The sequence below is a fragment of the Bufo bufo genome, chromosome 10 (genome assembly GCF_905171765.1).
Source record: "Bufo bufo chromosome 10, aBufBuf1.1, whole genome shotgun sequence".
NCBI lineage: Eukaryota > Metazoa > Chordata > Amphibia > Anura > Bufonidae > Bufo > Bufo bufo.
This window is the reverse complement of record NC_053398.1, coordinates 116,623,945-116,642,632: the sequence shown is the minus strand read 5'-3', so window position 1 is coordinate 116,642,632 and position 18,688 is coordinate 116,623,945. Positions and strand designations below refer to the sequence as shown.

The 18,688-nt window shown below is 43.9% G+C and overlaps 1 protein-coding gene across 1 annotated transcript in view; it reads right to left on the bottom strand.

Annotated features, from left to right (window-relative positions):
* Window positions 1-13,856, bottom strand: part of PKD1L2 (polycystin 1 like 2) — a 92,703-nt gene extending 78,847 nt beyond the window's left edge. The window contains exons 1-3 of the mRNA XM_040408946.1: window positions 13,821-13,856; window positions 12,762-13,705; window positions 10,078-11,045 (exon numbers count right to left, since the gene is read on the bottom strand). Coding sequence (XP_040264880.1) covers window positions 10,078-11,045; window positions 12,762-13,705; window positions 13,821-13,856 — 1,948 coding nt within the window. The remainder of the gene's footprint in view (window positions 1-10,077; window positions 11,046-12,761; window positions 13,706-13,820) is intronic.
* Between the last annotated feature and the right edge of the window lie 4,832 nt (window positions 13,857-18,688).

The following is an 18,688-nucleotide window of genomic DNA, read 5'->3' as shown; positions in this document are numbered from 1 at the left end:
ACATCACATGTAATATTAACATTGGGCCCAAGGATTGATCTTAGGACTGGTGGGACAGGGTTGGTGCTGTTTGCCTGCAAATGTAATCTATATACAGTAAATGGGATATACAGTATATATATATATATATATATATATATATATACACACTGCTCAAAAAAATAAAGGGAACACTTAAACAACACAATGTAACTCCAAGTCAATCACACTTCTGTGAAATCAAACTGTCCACTTAGGAAGCAACACTGAGTGACAATCAATTTCACATGCTGTTGTGCAACTGGGATAGACAACAGGTGGAAATTATAGGCAATTAGCAGGACACCCCCAATAAAGAAGTGGTTCTGCAGGTGGTGAGCACAGACCACTTCTCAGTTCCTATGCTTCCTGGCTGATGTTTTGGTCACTTTTGAATGCTGGCCGTGCTTTCACTCTAGTGGTAGCATGAGACGGAGTCTACAACCCACACAAGTGGCTCAGGTAGTGCAGCTTATCCAGGATGGCACATCAATGCGAGCTGTGGCAAGAAGGTTTGCTGTGTCTGTCAGCGTAGTGTCCAGAGCATGGAGGCGCTACCAGGAGACAGGCCAGTACATCAGGAGACGTGGAAGAGGCCGTAGGAGGGCAACAACACAGCAGCAGGACCGGTACCTCCGCCTTTGTGCAAGGAGGAACAGGAGGAGCACTGCCAGAGCCCTGCAAAATGACCTCCAGCAGGCCACAAATGTGCATGTGACTGCTCAAACGGTCAGAAACAGACTCCATGAGGGTGATATGAGGGCCCGACGTCCACAGGTGGGGGTTGTGCTTACAGCCCAACACCGTGCAGGACGTTTGGCATTTGCCAGAGAAAACCAAGATTGGCAAATTCGCCACTGGCGCCCTGTGCTCTTCACAGATGAAAGCAGGTTCACACTGAGCACATGTGACAGACGTGACAGAGTCTGGAGACACCGTGGAGAACGTTCTGCTGCCTGCAACATCCTCTAGCATGACCGGTTTGGCATTGGGTCAGTAATGGTGTGGGGTGGAATTTCTTTGGAGGGCCGCACAGCCCTCCATGTGCTTGCCAGAGGTAGCCTGACTGCCATTAGGTACCGAGATGAGATCCTCAGACCCCTTGTGAGACCATATGCTGGTGCGGTTGGCCCTGGGTTCCTCCTAATGCAAGACAATGCTAGACCTCATGTGGATGGAGTGTGTCAGCAGTTCCTGCAAGACGAAGGCATTGATGCTATGGACTGGCCCGCCCATTCCCCAGACCTGAATCCAATTGAGCACATCTGGGACATCATGTCTCGCTCTATCCACCAACGTCACGTTGCACCACAGACTGTCCAGGAGTTGGCAGATGCTTTAGTCCAGGTCTGGGAGGAGATCCCTCAGGAGACCGTCCGCCACCTCATCAGGAGCATGCACAGGCGTTGTAGGGAGGTCATACAGGCATATGGAGGCCACACACACTACTGAGCCTCATTTTGACTTGTTTTAAGGACATTACATCAAAGTTGGATCAGCCTGTAGTGTGTTTTTCCACTTTAATTTTGAGTGTGAATCCAAATCCAGACCTCCAAGGGATAAAAAATTTGATTTCAATTTTTTTATGTTTGTGTGATTTTGTTGTCAGCACATTCAACTATGTAAAGAACAAAGTATTTCAGAAGAATATTTAATTAATTCAGATCTAGGATGTGTTATTTTTGTGTTCCCTTTATTTTTTTTGAGCAGTGTATATATATATTTATATATCTCCTACGAAAAACATTCTATATTTTTCACACCAGCACCTGGATCTGAATACATTTGTAATTGCATGTAGAGTTATTCAGTAAAATCTATCTGTATAGCGCCACCTGCTGTTTGCTCGTTTTCTGATTTCTCTGTCCTCCTCAGTGAGTTGGAAGCACATGCTCAGTTCCATCTGTAACACCCCAGAGTTGTGTTACTACACGCCTCTTCCCCGCTACTATCTTCTAAGAGCTTTTATAATGTCATCTGATGTGATTTTACATTATGTCTTCCACAAATGTGCATATAAACCTAAGTTAAATGCAATTGTTCATGTAATACTGCCTGGTTACCAGTAGGTGGCAGCAACATATTGGCAGAGAGATAGTCTTAATGTTATGACAGTTCAGAGTGGAACAATCCTGTTCTATTCTGTCCCCCTTCTGAAGAGAGGTGGGCTATTCCATCTTCCTGCACTAAGGGAGGGAAAAACCAGTTAGAGCCAGTTGAGTTTTACCAGTGTATAGGGAAGACAGCAAGGACCTAGTCTCGGCTGAGACTTGGCCATATTCCCAGTCTGAGCACCTTCAGCTCAGCTGGATGGGAAAAGCAGAAAACTATAGACAACCTCCAGAGTTCCAGGAAGAAAGCATCTGCTGAGTATCCATCTGAGAGATAAGTCCAGAGACCAAGGAGAAGCTATTCCCTCTGACAGGGAGGAAGTTGCTAGTCAGTCTACTAGAGATAGCTCTAGCAGAGCGAACACCTAAGGCCTCATGCACACGAACTTATTTTCTTTCCGTGTCCGTTCCGTGTTCTGTATACGGAACCCTTTATTTCAATGGGTCCACAAAAAAAAACTGAAGTTACTCCGTGTGCATTCCGTTTCCGTATATGTCTGCATTTCCATTCCGCAAAAAAATAGAACATGTCCTATTATTGTCCGCATTACAGACAAGGATAGAACTGTTCTATTAGGGGCCAGCTGTTCTGTTCTGCAAAATATGGAATGCACACGGACGTCATCCGTATTTTTTTTCGGACCGCAAAATACATACGGTCGTGTGCATGAGGCCTAAGAATGATGTGGGGCAGGGACCCAGGGAATCCTCCTACTCTGCAGATTAGGCTAGTTTCACACTAGTGTTAAACTGTTCCGGTAGAGGAACAGCGTGCAGGAATTCATCGTATCCAGCATAGCAGAATACTACCTTTCCCTCTACCGGTGCCCATTGGCGGTGGGGATCCGGCCTGTTTCCGGGATTTGGCTGGACAAAAAAATGCTGCCTGAAAAGTTTAGCGCTAGTGTAAAACTAGCTTTAAAAGTGACAGTTTACATGGCAGCCCTCAAAACGAAGAAACATTTCAGAATGTTTAGCAGTCACAAAGAGGATTGCAGAGCATTTGTCAGAGAAGGTAACTGCCTGCACCGTGGCTTACAGGCTTCTCTGTATGTGGTGGGAACAAACAAGTCCCAGGCTTCCCAACACAGCTAGGACAGAAAGTATCCCCTGAGGATACTGTGGATGGGAATATCCATCTGGAGACAGCGAAAGTGCACTCCATTAGTCCGAAAAAAGGAGAGGTTTTACAGCCTGATTAAGGCCTCATGCACACAGCCATAGGGCTCGTTCACACGACTGTATGGCTTTTTCAGTGTTTTGCGGGCCGTTTTTAACGGATCCGTTTTTACGTTTTTTGTTTCAGTAGTGTTTCCGGTTTCGTTCTGTTTTTCCGTTCCATTTTTCTGTATGGCATATACAGTAATTATATAGAAAAAAGTGGGCTGGGCATAACATTTTCAATAGATGGTTCCTCAAAAACGGAACATATACGGAAGACATACGGAGTACATTCCGTATGTGTTCCGTTTTTTTGCGGACCCATTGACTTGAATGGAGCAACGGAACGTGATTTGCGATCAATAATAGGACATGTTCTATCTTTCAACGGAACGGAAATACGGAAACAAAATGCATACGGAGTAAATTCCGTTTTTTTTTTTGCAGAACCATTGAAATAAATGGTTCCATATAAGGACCGTATATGGAACGCAAAAAACGGCCCGTATACGGAATGCAAAAAACGTTTGTGTGAATGAGCCCATAGGCTTACGTTCCCGTTTTTTGCGTTTCGTATACGGTCCGTATATGAAACCATTCATTTCAATGGGTCCACAAAAAAACGGAATGTACTCCGTATGCATTCCGTTTCCGTATTTCCGTTCAAAGATAGAACATGTCCTATTATTGCCCGCAAATCACGTCCTGTGGCTCTACTCAAGTCAATGGGGCTGAAAAAAAAAACGGAACGGATACGGAATGCATCCGTATGGCCTCTTGCACACGACCATATAGCTTTTTCAGTATTTTGCTGTCCGCAAAAAATACAGATGACATCCGTGTGCATTAAGTTTTTTGTGGAACGGAACAGCTGGCCCCTGATAGAACAGTACTATCCTTGTCCGTTAAGCGGACAATAATAGGACATGTTCTATCTTTGAACGGAACTGAAAAACGGAAATACTATAACGCAAGGCATACAGAGTACTTTCAGTTTTTTTTGCGGACCCATTGAAATAAATGGTTCCGTATACGGACCATATACGGAACACAAAAAACGGAACGTAAACAGAAAAAAAAAACGTTTGTGTGCAAGAGGCCTATGTCTTCCGTATCCGTTGCGTTTTTGCGGAACCATCTATTTTATGCCCAGCCCAATTTTTCAGTGTAATTACTGTATACTGTATATGCCATGCTTCCGTTTCCGTTTGCGATCCGCAAAAAACGGAAACCAAACAGAAAAACGGAACCAAAGCGGAACGTAAACACTACTGAAACAAAAAACTGATCCGTTTAAAACGGACCGCAAAACACTGAAAAAGTCATAAGGTCGTGTGCAAGAGGCCATAGTCTACACCCGTGTCCGATTCACATTTTTTGCACTTTGTACACAGACCCATTTATTTCTATGGGTCTGCAAAAAAATAAAAAAAACGCCATCCATCATCCATGTGCTGCCGGCATCTGTGTGTCCGTTAGGAAAATTGTAGAACGTGTCCTATTCTAGATATTTCTAGTATGGTTGTGGGAAAAATGTGGATTGCACATGGAAGGTGTCCGTATTTTGTGGATCCATGGTTTGCGGACAGCAATACAGACATGGTGGTGCGCATGAGGCCTAAAGCAGAGACACTGGCCTCCATATACTGTACAACCTTGGGAATTGCTCACGTCTGCTGTAAAGACCTAATTTCATGTATACACTAGCGGTGTGGATCACCTGTTGACCGGCTTCAGTATAGTACAGTATAGTATAGTACAGTATAGTGCAGTACAGTATAGTGCAGTACAGTATAGTGCAGTACAGTATAGTACAGTACAGTATAGTACAGTATAATATAGTACAGTACAGTATAGTGCAGTACAGTATAGTGCAGTACAGTATAGTATAGTACAGTATAGTACAGTACAGTATAGTACAGTATAGTACAGTACAGTATAGTGCAGTACAGTATAGTGCAGTACAGTATAGTACAGTATAGTGCAGTATAGTACAGTATAGTACAGTATAGTGCAGTACAGTACAGTACAGTACAGTATAGTACAGTATAGTGCAGTACAGTGCAGAGTACAGTATAGTACAGTACAGTATAGTACAGTACAGTATAGTGCAGTACAGTATAGTGCAGTACAGTATAGTGCAGTACAGTACAGTATAGTGCAGTATAGTACAGTATAGTACAGTATAGTGCAGTACAGTACAGTACAGTATAGTACAGTATAGTGCAGTACAGTACAGTACAGTATAGTACAGTATAGTGCAGTACAGTGCAGAGTACAGTATAGTACAGTACAGTAGACTTGTTGCACCAAAACCTGGTCTCGTCCTTACCGCACCGCACTACAGTTTGCATCATCAGGGGTGGACAGCCCAGTGACTACCTCAACCCCCATTTATGCCACTACTACTACTACTCTTATCCTCTCCACCCCCTCACTAGGCCGCTGCATAAATGCTCAGAAATGACATGAGATATTCAGTGTGTGTTATCTTATACCTGGGATACTTTGGTTAATGGGTGGCTGCATCACAACCTCAGCTTGTTCTTTGAACATTTACTGCCCAACAAAACCTGCGTTATCACTTTCTGCATTTTTCTTTAATTATGATTGTCCCGTTATCTCATGAGCTAATTTGTAATTGCTGCTATTTAGATGAGATCTTAATTGGAACAGCAAATAAGACATATGTGCCATAGGACACGTGGATAGCCGTCACAGAATGATGGAGAACAGATCTGCTGGAACAGCTTAAAGGTTTGCATAAACATCTTTTAGAATAATCCTTTATGAAGGTCGCTGTAATTTTGCAATGTATTTCTTTTACCGTTATTGCTCCTGTCTTCCGTTCTGGGCTGTGCATGCAGCTCTTTCTTATATCCTGTGATGTTCTGTCCATGGGCGGGGCAGTGATAGGGGAGTGTCTGTGACTAGCTGGGTGGGAGGAGCTATATACCAGCAGGGTGTTGTTAGGGGCGGTGCTAGAGAAAGGTGAAGTGTATCATGGGTTTGGTTGGATACCGGAACAGAAAGTTCTACATACAGGATGGAAACAAACCAGAGGGATTGGCTTAAATGATGAAAACGGGGCAGGAAAGTCCCCCCCAAAAAAAAAAAGCATGGGGAAGATATACATAAGGAAAGCAACTACATGAGCATAGTAATCCTGGACAAGAATAGGACATGCTCTATTTTTTTCCGGAGCTGCGGACTGGAAGATCGGGGCCGCGCTCCGGAAATGCAGATGCGGACAGCACACTGTGTGCTGTCCACATCTATTCCAGCCCCATAGAGAATGAATGGGTCCGCACCCGTTCCGCATAATTGCGGAACGGATGCGGACCCATTCTACGGTCATCTGAATGGAGCTTTAAAGAGCGTTTTTCAGCAAAATAATAATAATAATAATAATAATGACAAATAGTAGCTATACACTTTGAGGTTCTTAGTTATATCTGTTTCAGGAAAAGCAGGGTAAGGTCATCTTCACATGGGTAAAATCTGCCTCTGATTCTGCAGCGGAAACTGGCATTTTCTGCTGCGTAATTAATATTTAAAACACCATCCAACTGGGTGGAGTTGGGGGCATGGCTTAACAGTAAAAAAATGTGACCATGCCCTCAGTGTGCTGCCCTATGTGTGCGACCTCCTCCGACAGAGGATGTTGGGGAGAGAAGGATTGGGTGAAATTAATATTTTTGCCTGACCCTTTTGTTCTCCTGGGATATAAGCCACCGCCAGAAGTGTCAGCAGTGATACAAATGTGTTCTCCTCTCACCCTGTTAAATACACATGTTCGGCTGAGCTGGAGTCAGGAGAGATAGCTGATCCTTCAGCCAACAGCTATTGAATGTGTATGGCCGCCCTAACTCTTTGGTCATGATTGCAAGCTTTTCAAAACCTGCTACTGCCGCCAGGGGCCCCGTTCATGGAGGGAACATCTTTACACCTGTTTTGTGAGTACTCATTTGCATACAGTCTGTTAGATCTTACATCTCCCCTGCATTTCAGTCTGCCTCTCATCTCCCTGCATCTGCTATCTAAAAGACAAACTGTTTGTTGCCCAGAGCAAACAATCATAGCACAGCGTTCATTTTTGTCCATACCATCCAATAACAGCACATCTTTCATTTTACTACAGCGGTTCTTACAATACCGGTGACCTATGTTTACCAACTTGTGGCTCTCTAGCTGTTGCAAAACTACAACTCCCCTCATGCCCCGACAGTTTGCAGTCATTGGGGCATGATGGGAGCTGTCGTTTATGCAACAGCTGGAGGGCTACTGGTCTGTAAACATAGGTCTACAGCATTTTAAGCAGCATTTTAAGCAGACTGTGATTTCCTATACATACCTTATACAGTCCAGTAGACCCTACGGACAACATGCCACTGTGATAGCTCCTTCCTCAGTGGTTAAACTTTTACCACTGAGGAAGGAACTATCACAGTTTTGAAACGCGTCTGGTATACAAGAAGTAAATTGCGGTATTGGAATTATACATCTTTGAATACCTATCCTGTAAAGTAATGAAGTAGTGTAGATTGGCGTCCTGGGATCTTTACCACTCATGCGCTAACAAACATGTCGGCACAAGCGCAAGCGGAGACTGCAAGCCCTAGCGATCTGCAGGAGACAGAGGGGAGCGAAGCAGGAGAAAACATAAAGTAAACTAGACACGCATCTACCCACCCAGCAGTAGCGACACAATAGAACGGACAAACTGGGGTATTGGTAAGCAGCGTGGAAGCGCAACAAACTTTATGCCGCTAGATAGAAAGCCTTTCTCCCACCATTACAATTAATTGTAACACGGTAATGCAACGGGCACCTCCCGCAGGGCCCTCCTATAACGCGTCCCAGGTGTAGGAAATGCCGAGTGGTATAGTGCAGCCTAAATGTCTCTTATTGTGTGTCATGGTGCTCCTACCTGGATACAGCTGGAACCGAACCCGAGTTCGGGAAATGTTTTTTTACAGTAAAAATTAATCTATGAAGTTATTACGCGAAGTCACGCGAGACTTCTCTAAGAAATAACTTTAGCTCATCGGAGCCAATACATTCTAATACTGTACGGAGCGCTCGCTCCGTACAGTATTGGACCGAAGTTTTATGCGAATCGGTCATCCCTAGTTATAGCAGGCCGTGCACTATTCTGGTGAGCTCCCTACACCTGTTACGAACATACCACTGTAGGCCTGTACATTTATACCGTGCCATACATGTGTCAGAGACTTCATTTGGAGGCCTACGCTGTTAGCATATAACGTACCACTGACAGAAAGCTATGTGCACAAAGCCCTGAGTAATCATTCAGGAGATCAATTCGGATAACATACCTTTGCACCAATCTGCATCCAGTCCTCATCAATAAATAGACTGGCTTTGGGTAATAATGATAACAATTATCACGTCCACATGGAAATATTTAACTAACACGACAATTAGACTTTGATTCATCCCACCCAAGCTGATAGCGCCACATACTCTTCACTGCACAGGGGTCATATCCATTCTAAAAGATATCTGCTGCAGTCTTGTCAATTAAAGGGAACCTGTCACCAAGAGAATGCAATATACCAGGTTATAGAGCAGAAGGAGTTTGGCAGATTGACATATAGTTTTGTGACGCAGCAATTTTCCGGTTTTTTTCTTCTACTCCCTGCATTCCCAGAGCCATAGCTTATTTTATTTTTTCCTTTTACAGACGTTTGAGGGCTTGTATTTTTGCAAGACAAATTGTACTTTCTAATGGCATCATGTAATATTCCATACAATGTGGTTGGAAACTGGGGGAAAATTTAAGATTACACTTACCGGTAATCACTTTTCCATAAGCCCATGACAGCACCCTTGAGAGACCGCCTCCATCCAGGACAGGAAACAGGAACTTTCGTGGAGAGCTCATAAGGAGGAGCATGGCCCCAAGACCACCAGTTAATCGCAAGAACTTGTCCTAGACCACACTCTTACACATATTTTTTTTTTTTTTTTTTATATATATATATTTTTTTTTTTGTAAATGATTTCCTTTTTTTTTCCATATATATCTATATATATATATATTTTTTTTTTATAGTATTAATTCTATATAGGGTGGGAATAAACCCGGGTGCTGTCATGGGCTTATGGAAAAGTGATTACCGGTAAGTGTAATCTTAAATTTCCCTTACGCCCATGACAGCACCCTTGAGAGACGAATAGAATAGAAACCCCTTTATTTTTTAGGGTGGGACTACTGCCTGGAGGACTTTCCTACCGAAGGCTAGTTGCTCTCTAGTGCCTAGGTCTAATCTGTAGTGACGAAAGAAGGTGCCCGGCGACTGCCATGTGGCTGCTCTACAAATCTGTTCTAAGGTAGCGTCGGCCCTTTCTGCCCAAGTGGTGGAAACTGATCTTGTGGAATGAGCACCAAAACCCCCAGGGGGAGCCTTTCCAGTTGAAGAATAGGCCAAATTAATGGCTCTCACGATCCATCTGGAAAGGGTTTTAGTAGAAGCTGGGAGACCCTTATTTTTCCCACTAAATTGAATGAAAAGTTTTGAGGTTTTCCTCCACTGACTAGTAACCTCCAGATAATGGGATAGACATCTTTTTACATCTAAACAATGGAGTTTTTCCTCTTTTTCATTTCTCGGATTTTGACACAGGGAAGGAAGGATAATATCCTGTGTTCTGTGAAACATAGAAACCACTTTCGGTAAGAAGGAAGGGTCTGGTTTAATGAGTACCCTATCATCTAGGATATTAGTGTAAGGTGGTGAAGTAGAAAAAGCCGAAATCTCACCAACCCTCCTTGCTGAGGTAATTGCTACAAGAAAAGCTGTTTTGAAGGACAAGATTTTTATGGGTAACTCTTTAAGTGGCTCAAAGGGAGGCTCCGTGAGGCTAGTGAGGACCAAGTTGAGGTCCCAGGGGGGAACTGAAGGTCCAGATATAGGTCTAAGCCTGCTGATGGCTTTAAAAAATCTTCGGACCCACGGGTAGTTGGCGATGGGAGAATCAAAGAATGCACTCAAAGCGGATACCTGTACCTTAAGAGTACTTGGCCTCAAATTCTTTTCATGACCGGCTTGCAGAAAATCTAAAACCTTACACATAGGTGGAGGATTTAAAGGATTCACCGGATCTTTGGCAAACTTTTGGAAGGTGTTCCAAATTCTGAGATAAATGGAAGATGTGATATCCTTTCTGCAGGATAGTAAAGTGGAAACTACCTTCTTGGAGAGTCCTCTACTTTCTAGGATTTCCCCCTCAAGAGCCATGCTGTTAAGTGTAACTGCCTCACATTCGGATGGTTGACCGGTCCTTGGGACAGAAGGTCTTGCCTCTCCGGGAGAATCCAAGGGTCTGTCAAGGATAGCTTCCTCAACCAAGTGAACCAGGTTCTTCTGGGCCAGAATGGAGCAATTAAGATCACTGTCGTTCTTTCTTGTCTCAACTTCTGTAGGAATCTTGGAAGAAGTCTTAACGGAGGAAAGGCGTAGAGGAGCTGGTTCGGCCAGTGAAGGGAGAAGGCATCTATCCCTGTTGGTGAATCTCTCGCGCTGAGGGAAAAGAAAAGATGACACTTTCTGTTTTCTCTGGTAGCAAATAAGTCCAGATGAGGGCGACCCCAAAGTTGAATTATTTGATCGAAGACCATTTGATTCAAACACCATTCCCCCTGGTCTAGTGTATTTCTGCTTAAGAAATCTGCCACCTTGTTTTCTGTACCTTTTAGATGTACTGCCATAAGGAACGGAACAGAGGGAACTATAAGGGAAAAGATATCCGTTGTTAACTGCATAAGATTTTCTGATCTGGTTCCTCCTTGCTTGTTTAAGTAGGAGACAACTGTGGCGTTGTCCGAAAAAACTTTTATAGCTTTTCCCTGAAGTAGAGGAAGAAATTCTTTTAAGGCGAGAAAAACTGCTCTCAGTTCCCTCATGTTTTGGGAGTCTAGACTCTGCTCTCTCCCCCAAACACCTTGCCTTAAGTACCCTAGGCAACAGGCCCCCCAACCGGAAGGACTTGCGTCGGTGGTAAGGGTAACAAAATTTTGTTGGATCCAAGGGAGCCCCTGGGACAGGTTTACAGGATTCAGCCACCAGCGAAGAGACTGGATCACTTGGGGGGTGAGTGTGAGGGGTGTGTCTAATGGGCGTAGGGTGCCCTGCCATTCCTTCAGAATTTGCCACTGTAGGGGTCTGGAGTGAAGATGGCTCCAACTGACCGCTGGTATAGTGGAAGTCATTCTGCCCAAGACCGCCATTGCTTGCCTGATAGTAGGGTTTTTTGAAGATATCAGGGACTGAACCTGTTATATTAATCTCTGAATCTTGTCTTGGGGTAGGATACAAAGTAGTTTCTTTGAGTCCAGCATCATTCCTAGGAAGACACGAACTTGGGAAGGTATTAGATGTGATTTTTCCCAGTTTATTTGCCAGCCGAGGTCTTCTAGGATCTGCACTACTTTTTTGAGTTGTATTTCGAGAAGGGATTCTGACTCTGCTACCACCAGGAGGTCGTCTAGGTAAGGAATCACTAGAATGTCTCTTTCTCTTATATGAGCCATGACTTCTGCCATGACTTTCGTGAAAAGCCTGGGAGCTTGAGAAATCCCAAAGGGAAGGGCTGTATATTGTAGGTGCTGAATGTGACTTCCTATTGAAACAGCGACTCTGAGGAATTTTTGACAGTCTGCCTGAATAGGGATGTGATAGTACGCATCTCTCATATCTATCGTAGCCATGAAACAGCCCCCGAAAAGATGTTTTAAAACTGATTGGATGGATTCCATTCTGAATTTTTTGTAGGAGAGATACTGATTTAGATCTTTTAGATTTATGATTGTTCTGAATGTTCCATCCGGTTTGGGAACCAGAAAAAGGGAAGAGTAGAAACCTCTGCCTCTCTCCGCCTCTGGCATCGGAACTAGAACATTTTTTTGAAGTAAGGATGCAATCTCCTGTTGTAAAGCTAGATTTTTGCCTGAATTTCCTAGAAAATTTGTAATTTTGAATCTGTCCGGTGGGTGAGAGACAAACTCTAGACAAAACCCTTCTCTTATTACGCTTAAAATCCAGGGGCTTGAGGAGATTTTTTCCCAAGCGTAAGGGAAGAGAGAAAGTCTGCCACCCACGGGAGAGAGACCGTCATTGCTGTGATGGTTTAGAGGTTGAGGAGGATTGGGAACTAAAGAGGAAACCCTTACTTTTCCTATTCTTGTTGTCTGCTCTAAAGTCTTTCTTCTGGCTCCTAAAAAAATCTTTCTTGTTTTTGCGAAAAAAACGTTGTTTTTTCAGGGGTCTGGAGACAGGGAATCCTTTTTTATTGTCCGAAGCTTTATCCAAAAGGTCGTCCAAGACGGACCCAAAAAGATAATCGCCCTGACAAGGAATTGCACAAAGTTTATTTTTTGATCCAGTGTCTCCCGACCATCCTTTTAGCCAAATAGCTCGTCTGGCTAAATTAGAAAGTGCAGCTGACCTAGCATTTAATTTTAAAGCATCTGCCGAGGCATCAGAAATAAAGTCTACTGCTTTAAGTAGAGTGGGAAAAACGGCTAACAATTGATCTCTCGGGGTTTTATCTTGAATGTGGGATTCTAATTCTTCCAGCCATAATTTCAGAGACCTAGCAGTGGATGTGGCGGCAATATTTGGTTTGAACGCTTGAGCTGAGGTCTCCCAAACTTTTTCAAGGTAACCCTCTGCTCGTTTATCCATAGGGTCTTTAAGAGTACCCAAGTCCTCAAACGGTAGAGCCGATCTTTTTGAGATTTTTGCAACCGGTGCATCCAACTTAGGAGGCCTGTCCCAATTTACTGAGTCTGCCTCATCAAAAGGATATTTCCTTTTCACATTTTTAGGGACAAAAATTTTTTTATCGGGTTTTTGCCATTCCTTCTGTATCAAGAATTTTATATTCTCGTTTACGGGAAAAACTCTAGATTTTTTCTGCCCGAGGTCACCAAACATGATATCCTGAACGGATTTTGGGTCTTTGGATTCGTCTAGCTTCATGGTCGCACGAACCGCTTTTAATAAAGCTTCCGTATCATCCGGGGAAAAAAGTGGCCTGCCCGTGGATTCTTCATCCTGGGATGAGTCTGGGCTATCTAGGATTTCTCCTCTATCACTATCTTCTAAGGGATCCGAGTCAGATTTATTAGCTGTGCCTGATCTGGTTCCAAGGGAGCTCGAGGCTACAGAGGGGAAGCTCTTTTTGAAATCTTTCAAGGAATCCGAGACCTCTGTCTTCACCATCTCCCTAATACTCTGCAAAAGGGATGGGGACTCCTCCTCCACTAGTTTCTCAATGCAATGTTGACATAATTTTTTCGACCAAGAGGGGGCAAGTTTCTTTTTACAGACGGCACATTCCTTCCCTCTGGTTTTTGAAATTGCCTTTCTAGGGCCCTCTTTTATAGTCTAAAAAGCAAGAAAGAAAAGAGGGAAAGGAGATTTAGCCTGACTAAAAACAACAAGTGATGGGGAATGATCCCCCTTACCCCACCAGGAGTACCAGTCTGCATTCATGACCCACCTGTTGATCGGCGCGTTGGGCACTCTCCTCCTCCATACCGCTGTGGGGTAGAGTGACTCCCAGGATCCAAAAAATCCAGCTTCCTATAAGGCTGGCTGGGCTGCTGCTGACCGTGCGCCTCCTGTGGGTTCGATTCCCTCGGTCGGGTCCTGCTGAAACCATCTGCGGCCCTAAGTAGGAGAAGCACTTCCTACTTCCGGAACGCACGCTACATGCGTTCCAAATACCGGAAGTCTCGACGCCGAGACCGGATCTCGCTTGGATCGCGAGATTTTGTCTCCCCAGAGAAGGATGGTGAGGAGGAGGCCCCGGCCCGCCTGAACACTGTCAGGAGGGACCGGCGTGTCGGACGCACCTCTCAGTGCGACCGGGACTGCAGAGTAGCGGCAGCGCGGCGTAAGCCAGACTCCAGCAGCAAGCACCAGACTCCGGCCGGCGGCTCCTAGAGGAGACTTACGCCGGAACAGGTAACCCCACTTCGAACTATTCTCAGGGGCCCTGCAGCCTAACCTTCTTCTTTTCTCCACGAACCGTCCCTGTCTAGGACAGGAAACAGGAACTGGTGGTCTTGGGGCCATGCTCCTCCTTATGAGCTCTTCACGAAAGTTCCTGTTTCCTGTCCTGGATGGAGGCGGTCTCTCAAGGGTGCTGTCATGGGCGTAAGGGAAAAAATTGTAAGTGAGGTGGCGTTAGAAAACACAGCAATTTTTCCATTGTTTAACCACTTAAGGACCACAGGTTTATACCCCCCTAAAGACCAGGCCCTTTTTTACAAATCGGCACTCCACAACTTTAGCGGTTTATTGCTCGGTCATGCAACTTACCACCCAAATGAATTTTACCTCCTTTTCTTCTCACTAATAGAGCTTTCATTTGGTGGTATTTCATTGCTGCTGACATTTTTACTTTTTTTGTTATTAATCAAAATTTAACGATTTTTTTGCAAAAAAATGACATTTTTCACTTTCAGTTGTAAAATTTTGCAAAAAAAACGAGATCCATATATAAATTTGGCTCTAAATTTATTGTTCTACATGTCTTTGATAAAAAAAAAATGTTTGGGTAAAAAAAAAAATGGTTTGGGTAAAAGTTATAGCGTTTACAAACTATGGTACAAAAATGTGAATTTCCGCTTTTTGAAGCAGCTCTGACTTTCTGAGCACCTGTCATGTTTCCTGAGGTTCTACAATGCCCAGACAGTACAAACACCCCACAAATGACCCCATTTCGGAAAGTACACACCCTAAGGTATTCGCTGATGGGCATAGTGAGTTCATAGAACTTTTTATTTTTTGTCACAAGTTAGCGGAAAATGATGATTTTTTTTTTTGATTTTTTTTTTCTTACAAAGTCTCATATTCCACTAACTTGTGACAAAAAATAAAAAGTTCTATGAACTCACTATGCCCATCACGAAATACCTTGGGGTCTCTTCTTTTCAAAATGGGGTCACTTGTGGGGTAGCTATACTGCCCTGGCATTCTAGGGGCCCAAATGTGTGGTAAGGAGTTTGAAATCAAATTCTGTAAAAAATGACGAGTGAAATCCGAAAGGTGCTCTTTGGAATATGGGCCCCTTTGCCCACCTAGGCTGCAAAAAAGTGTCACACATCTGGTATCTCCGTATTCAGTAGAAGTTGGGGAATGTGTTTTGGGGTGTCTTTTTACATATACCCATGCTGGGTGAGATAAATATCTTGGTCAAATGCCAACTTTGTATAAAAAAATGGGAAAAGTTGTCTTTTGCCAAGATATTTCTCTCACCCAGCATGGGTATATGTAAAATGACACCCCAAAACACATTCCCCAACTTCTCCTGAGTACGGAGATACCAGATGTGTGACACTTTTTTGCAGCCTAGGTGGGCAAAGGGGCCCATATTCCAAAGAGCACCTTTCGGATTTCACTGGTCATTTTTTACAGAATCTGATTTCAAACTCCTTACCACACATTTGGGCCCCTAGAATGCCAGGGCAGTATAACTACCCCACAAGTGACCCCATTTTGGAAAGAAGAGACCCCAAGGTATTCGCTGATGGGCATAGTGAGTTCATGGAAGTTTTTATTTTTTGTCACAAGTTAGTGGAATATGAGACTTTGTATGAAAAAAAAATAAAAAAAAAAAAATCATAATTTTCCACTAACTTGTGACAAAAAATAAAAAATTCTAGGAACTCGCCATGCCCCTCACGGAATACCTTGGGGTGTCTTCTTTCCAAAATGGGGTCACTTGTGGGGTAGTTATACTGCCCTGGCATTTTCCAGGGGCCCTAATGTGTGGTAAGTAGGTAAATGACCTGTGAAATCCGAAAGGTGCTCTTTGGAATGTCGGCCCCTTTGCCCACCTAGGCTGCAAAAAAGTGTCACACATCTGGTATCTCCGTACTCAGGAGAAGTTGGGGAATGTGTTTTGGGGTGTCATTTTACATATACCCATGCTGGGTGAGAGAAATATCTTGGCAAAAGACAACTTTTCCCATTTTTTTATACAAAGTTGGCATTTGACCAAGATATTTCTCTCACCCAACATGGGTATATGTAAAATGACACCCCAAAACACATTCCTCAACTTCTCCTGAGTACGGCGATACCAGATGTGTGACACTTTTTTGCAGCCTAGATGCGCAAAGGTGCCGAAATTCCTTTTAGGAGGGCATTTTTAGACATTTGGATACCAGACTTCTTCTCACGCTTTGGGGCCCCTAGAATGCCAGGGCAGTATAAATACCCCACATGTGACCCCATTTTGGAAAGAAGACACCCTAAGGTATTCAATGAAGGGCATGGTGAGTTCATAGAAATTTTTTTTTTTTGGCACAAGTTAGCGGAAATTGATATTTTTTATTTTTTTCTCACAAAGTCTCCCTTTCCGCTAACTTGGGACAAAAATTTAAATCTTTCATGGACTCAATATGCCCCTCACGGAATACCTGGGGGTGTCTTCTTTCCGAAATGGGGTCACATGTGGGGTATTTATACTGCCCTGGCATTCTAGGGGCCCTAAAGCGTGAGAAGAAGTCTGGAATATAAATGTCTAAAAATTTTTACGCATTTGGATTCCGTGAGGGGTATGGTGAGTTCATGTGAGATTTTATTTTTTGACACAAGTTAGTGGAATATGAGACTTTGTAAGAAAAAAAAAAAAAATTCCGCTAACTTGGGCCAAAAAAATGTCTGAATGGAGCCTTACAGAGGGTGATCAATAACAGGGGGGTTATCAATGACAGGGGGGTGATCAGGGAGTCTATATGGGGTGATCACCCCCCTGTCATTGATCACCCCCCTATAAGGCTCCATTCAGATGTCCGTATGTGTTTTGCGGATCCGATCCATGTATCCGTGGATCCGTAAAAATCATACAGACATCTGAATGCAGCCTGACAGGGGGGGGGTGATCAATGACAGGGGGGTGATCAGGGAGTCTATATGGGGTGATCACCCCCCCTGGAAGGCTCCAGGGAGACGCCTGTATGTGTTTTGCGGATCCGATCCATCTATCAGTGGATCCGTAAAAATCATGCGGACGTCTGAATGGAGCTTTACAGGGGTGTGATCAATGACAGGGGGGTAATCAATGACAGGGGGGTGATCAGGGAGTCTATATGGGGTGGTCACCACAGTCATTGATCACGCCCCTGTAAGGCTCCATTCAGACGTCCGTGTGCGTTTTGCGGATCCGATCCATCTATCAGTGGATCCGTAAAAATCATGCGGACATCTGAATGGAGCTTTACAGGGGTGTGATCAATGACAGGGGGTAATCAATGACAGGGGGGTGATCAGGGAGTCTATATGGGGTGATCGGGTGATCAGGGGCTAATAAGGGGTTAATAAGTGACGGGGGGGGGGGGGTGTAGTGTAGTGGTGCTTGGTGCTACTTTACTGAGCTACCTGTGTCCTCTGGTGGTCGATCCAAACAAAGGGGACCACCAGAGGACCAGGTAGCAGGTATATTAGACGCTGTTATCAAAACAGCGTCTAATATACCTGTTAGGGGTTAAAAAAAACACATCTCCAGCCTGCCAGCGAACGATCGCCGCTGGCAGGCTGGAGATCAACTCTCTTACCTTCCGTTCCTGTGAGCGCGCGCGCCTGTGTGCGCGCGTTCACAGGAAATCTCGGCTCACGCGAGATGACGCCTATTGGCGTTAGCGTAGCCTGGGGGAGCCGCCGCAATGACGCCTTTCGGCGTTAGGCGTGCGGCAAGTGGTTAATGGGTTTTGTTTTTGTGGCTCCTATGCGGTAAAAATGGCACGTTATGTTTATTCTGCGGGTCAGTACGATTACAGCTAATACAAAAATAAATCTTTTCATTGCTATATTCTGACCTCCATAACTTTTTAGTTATGTCTACGAGACTGTGCGTTGACAATTTTTTTTTCCAGGCTGATCTGCATTTTTCATTGATACCATTTTGAGGTGTGTCTATAACTTTTTGATCACTCTTTACTCATTTTTACTTATTTTTTAAAGAGATGAAACAACCAAAAAAAGAAACAGCAAATCAGCGTTTTGTTTTTTTTTCTCTGTTAGGCTACATGCACACGAACGTTGTTTCCATGGCTGTTCAGGTTTTTTTGCAGATAGGATGCGGACCCATTCATTTCAAGGGTCAGCAAAAAATGTCCGCATCGGTATGTCCGTTCCGTAGTCCCACAAAAAAAATAGAACATGTCCTATTCTTGTCCGTTTTAGGCATTGTTACAATGGATTCACAAAAAAAAACGGATGGCATACGGATTTCATCCGTTTTTTTTGCAGACCGCAAAACACATATGGTCATGTGCATGTAGCCTTATACTGTTCACCATAAGGGAGAAATATTTTTATATTTTAATAGTACAAGTGTTTTGGGATGCAGCAATACTA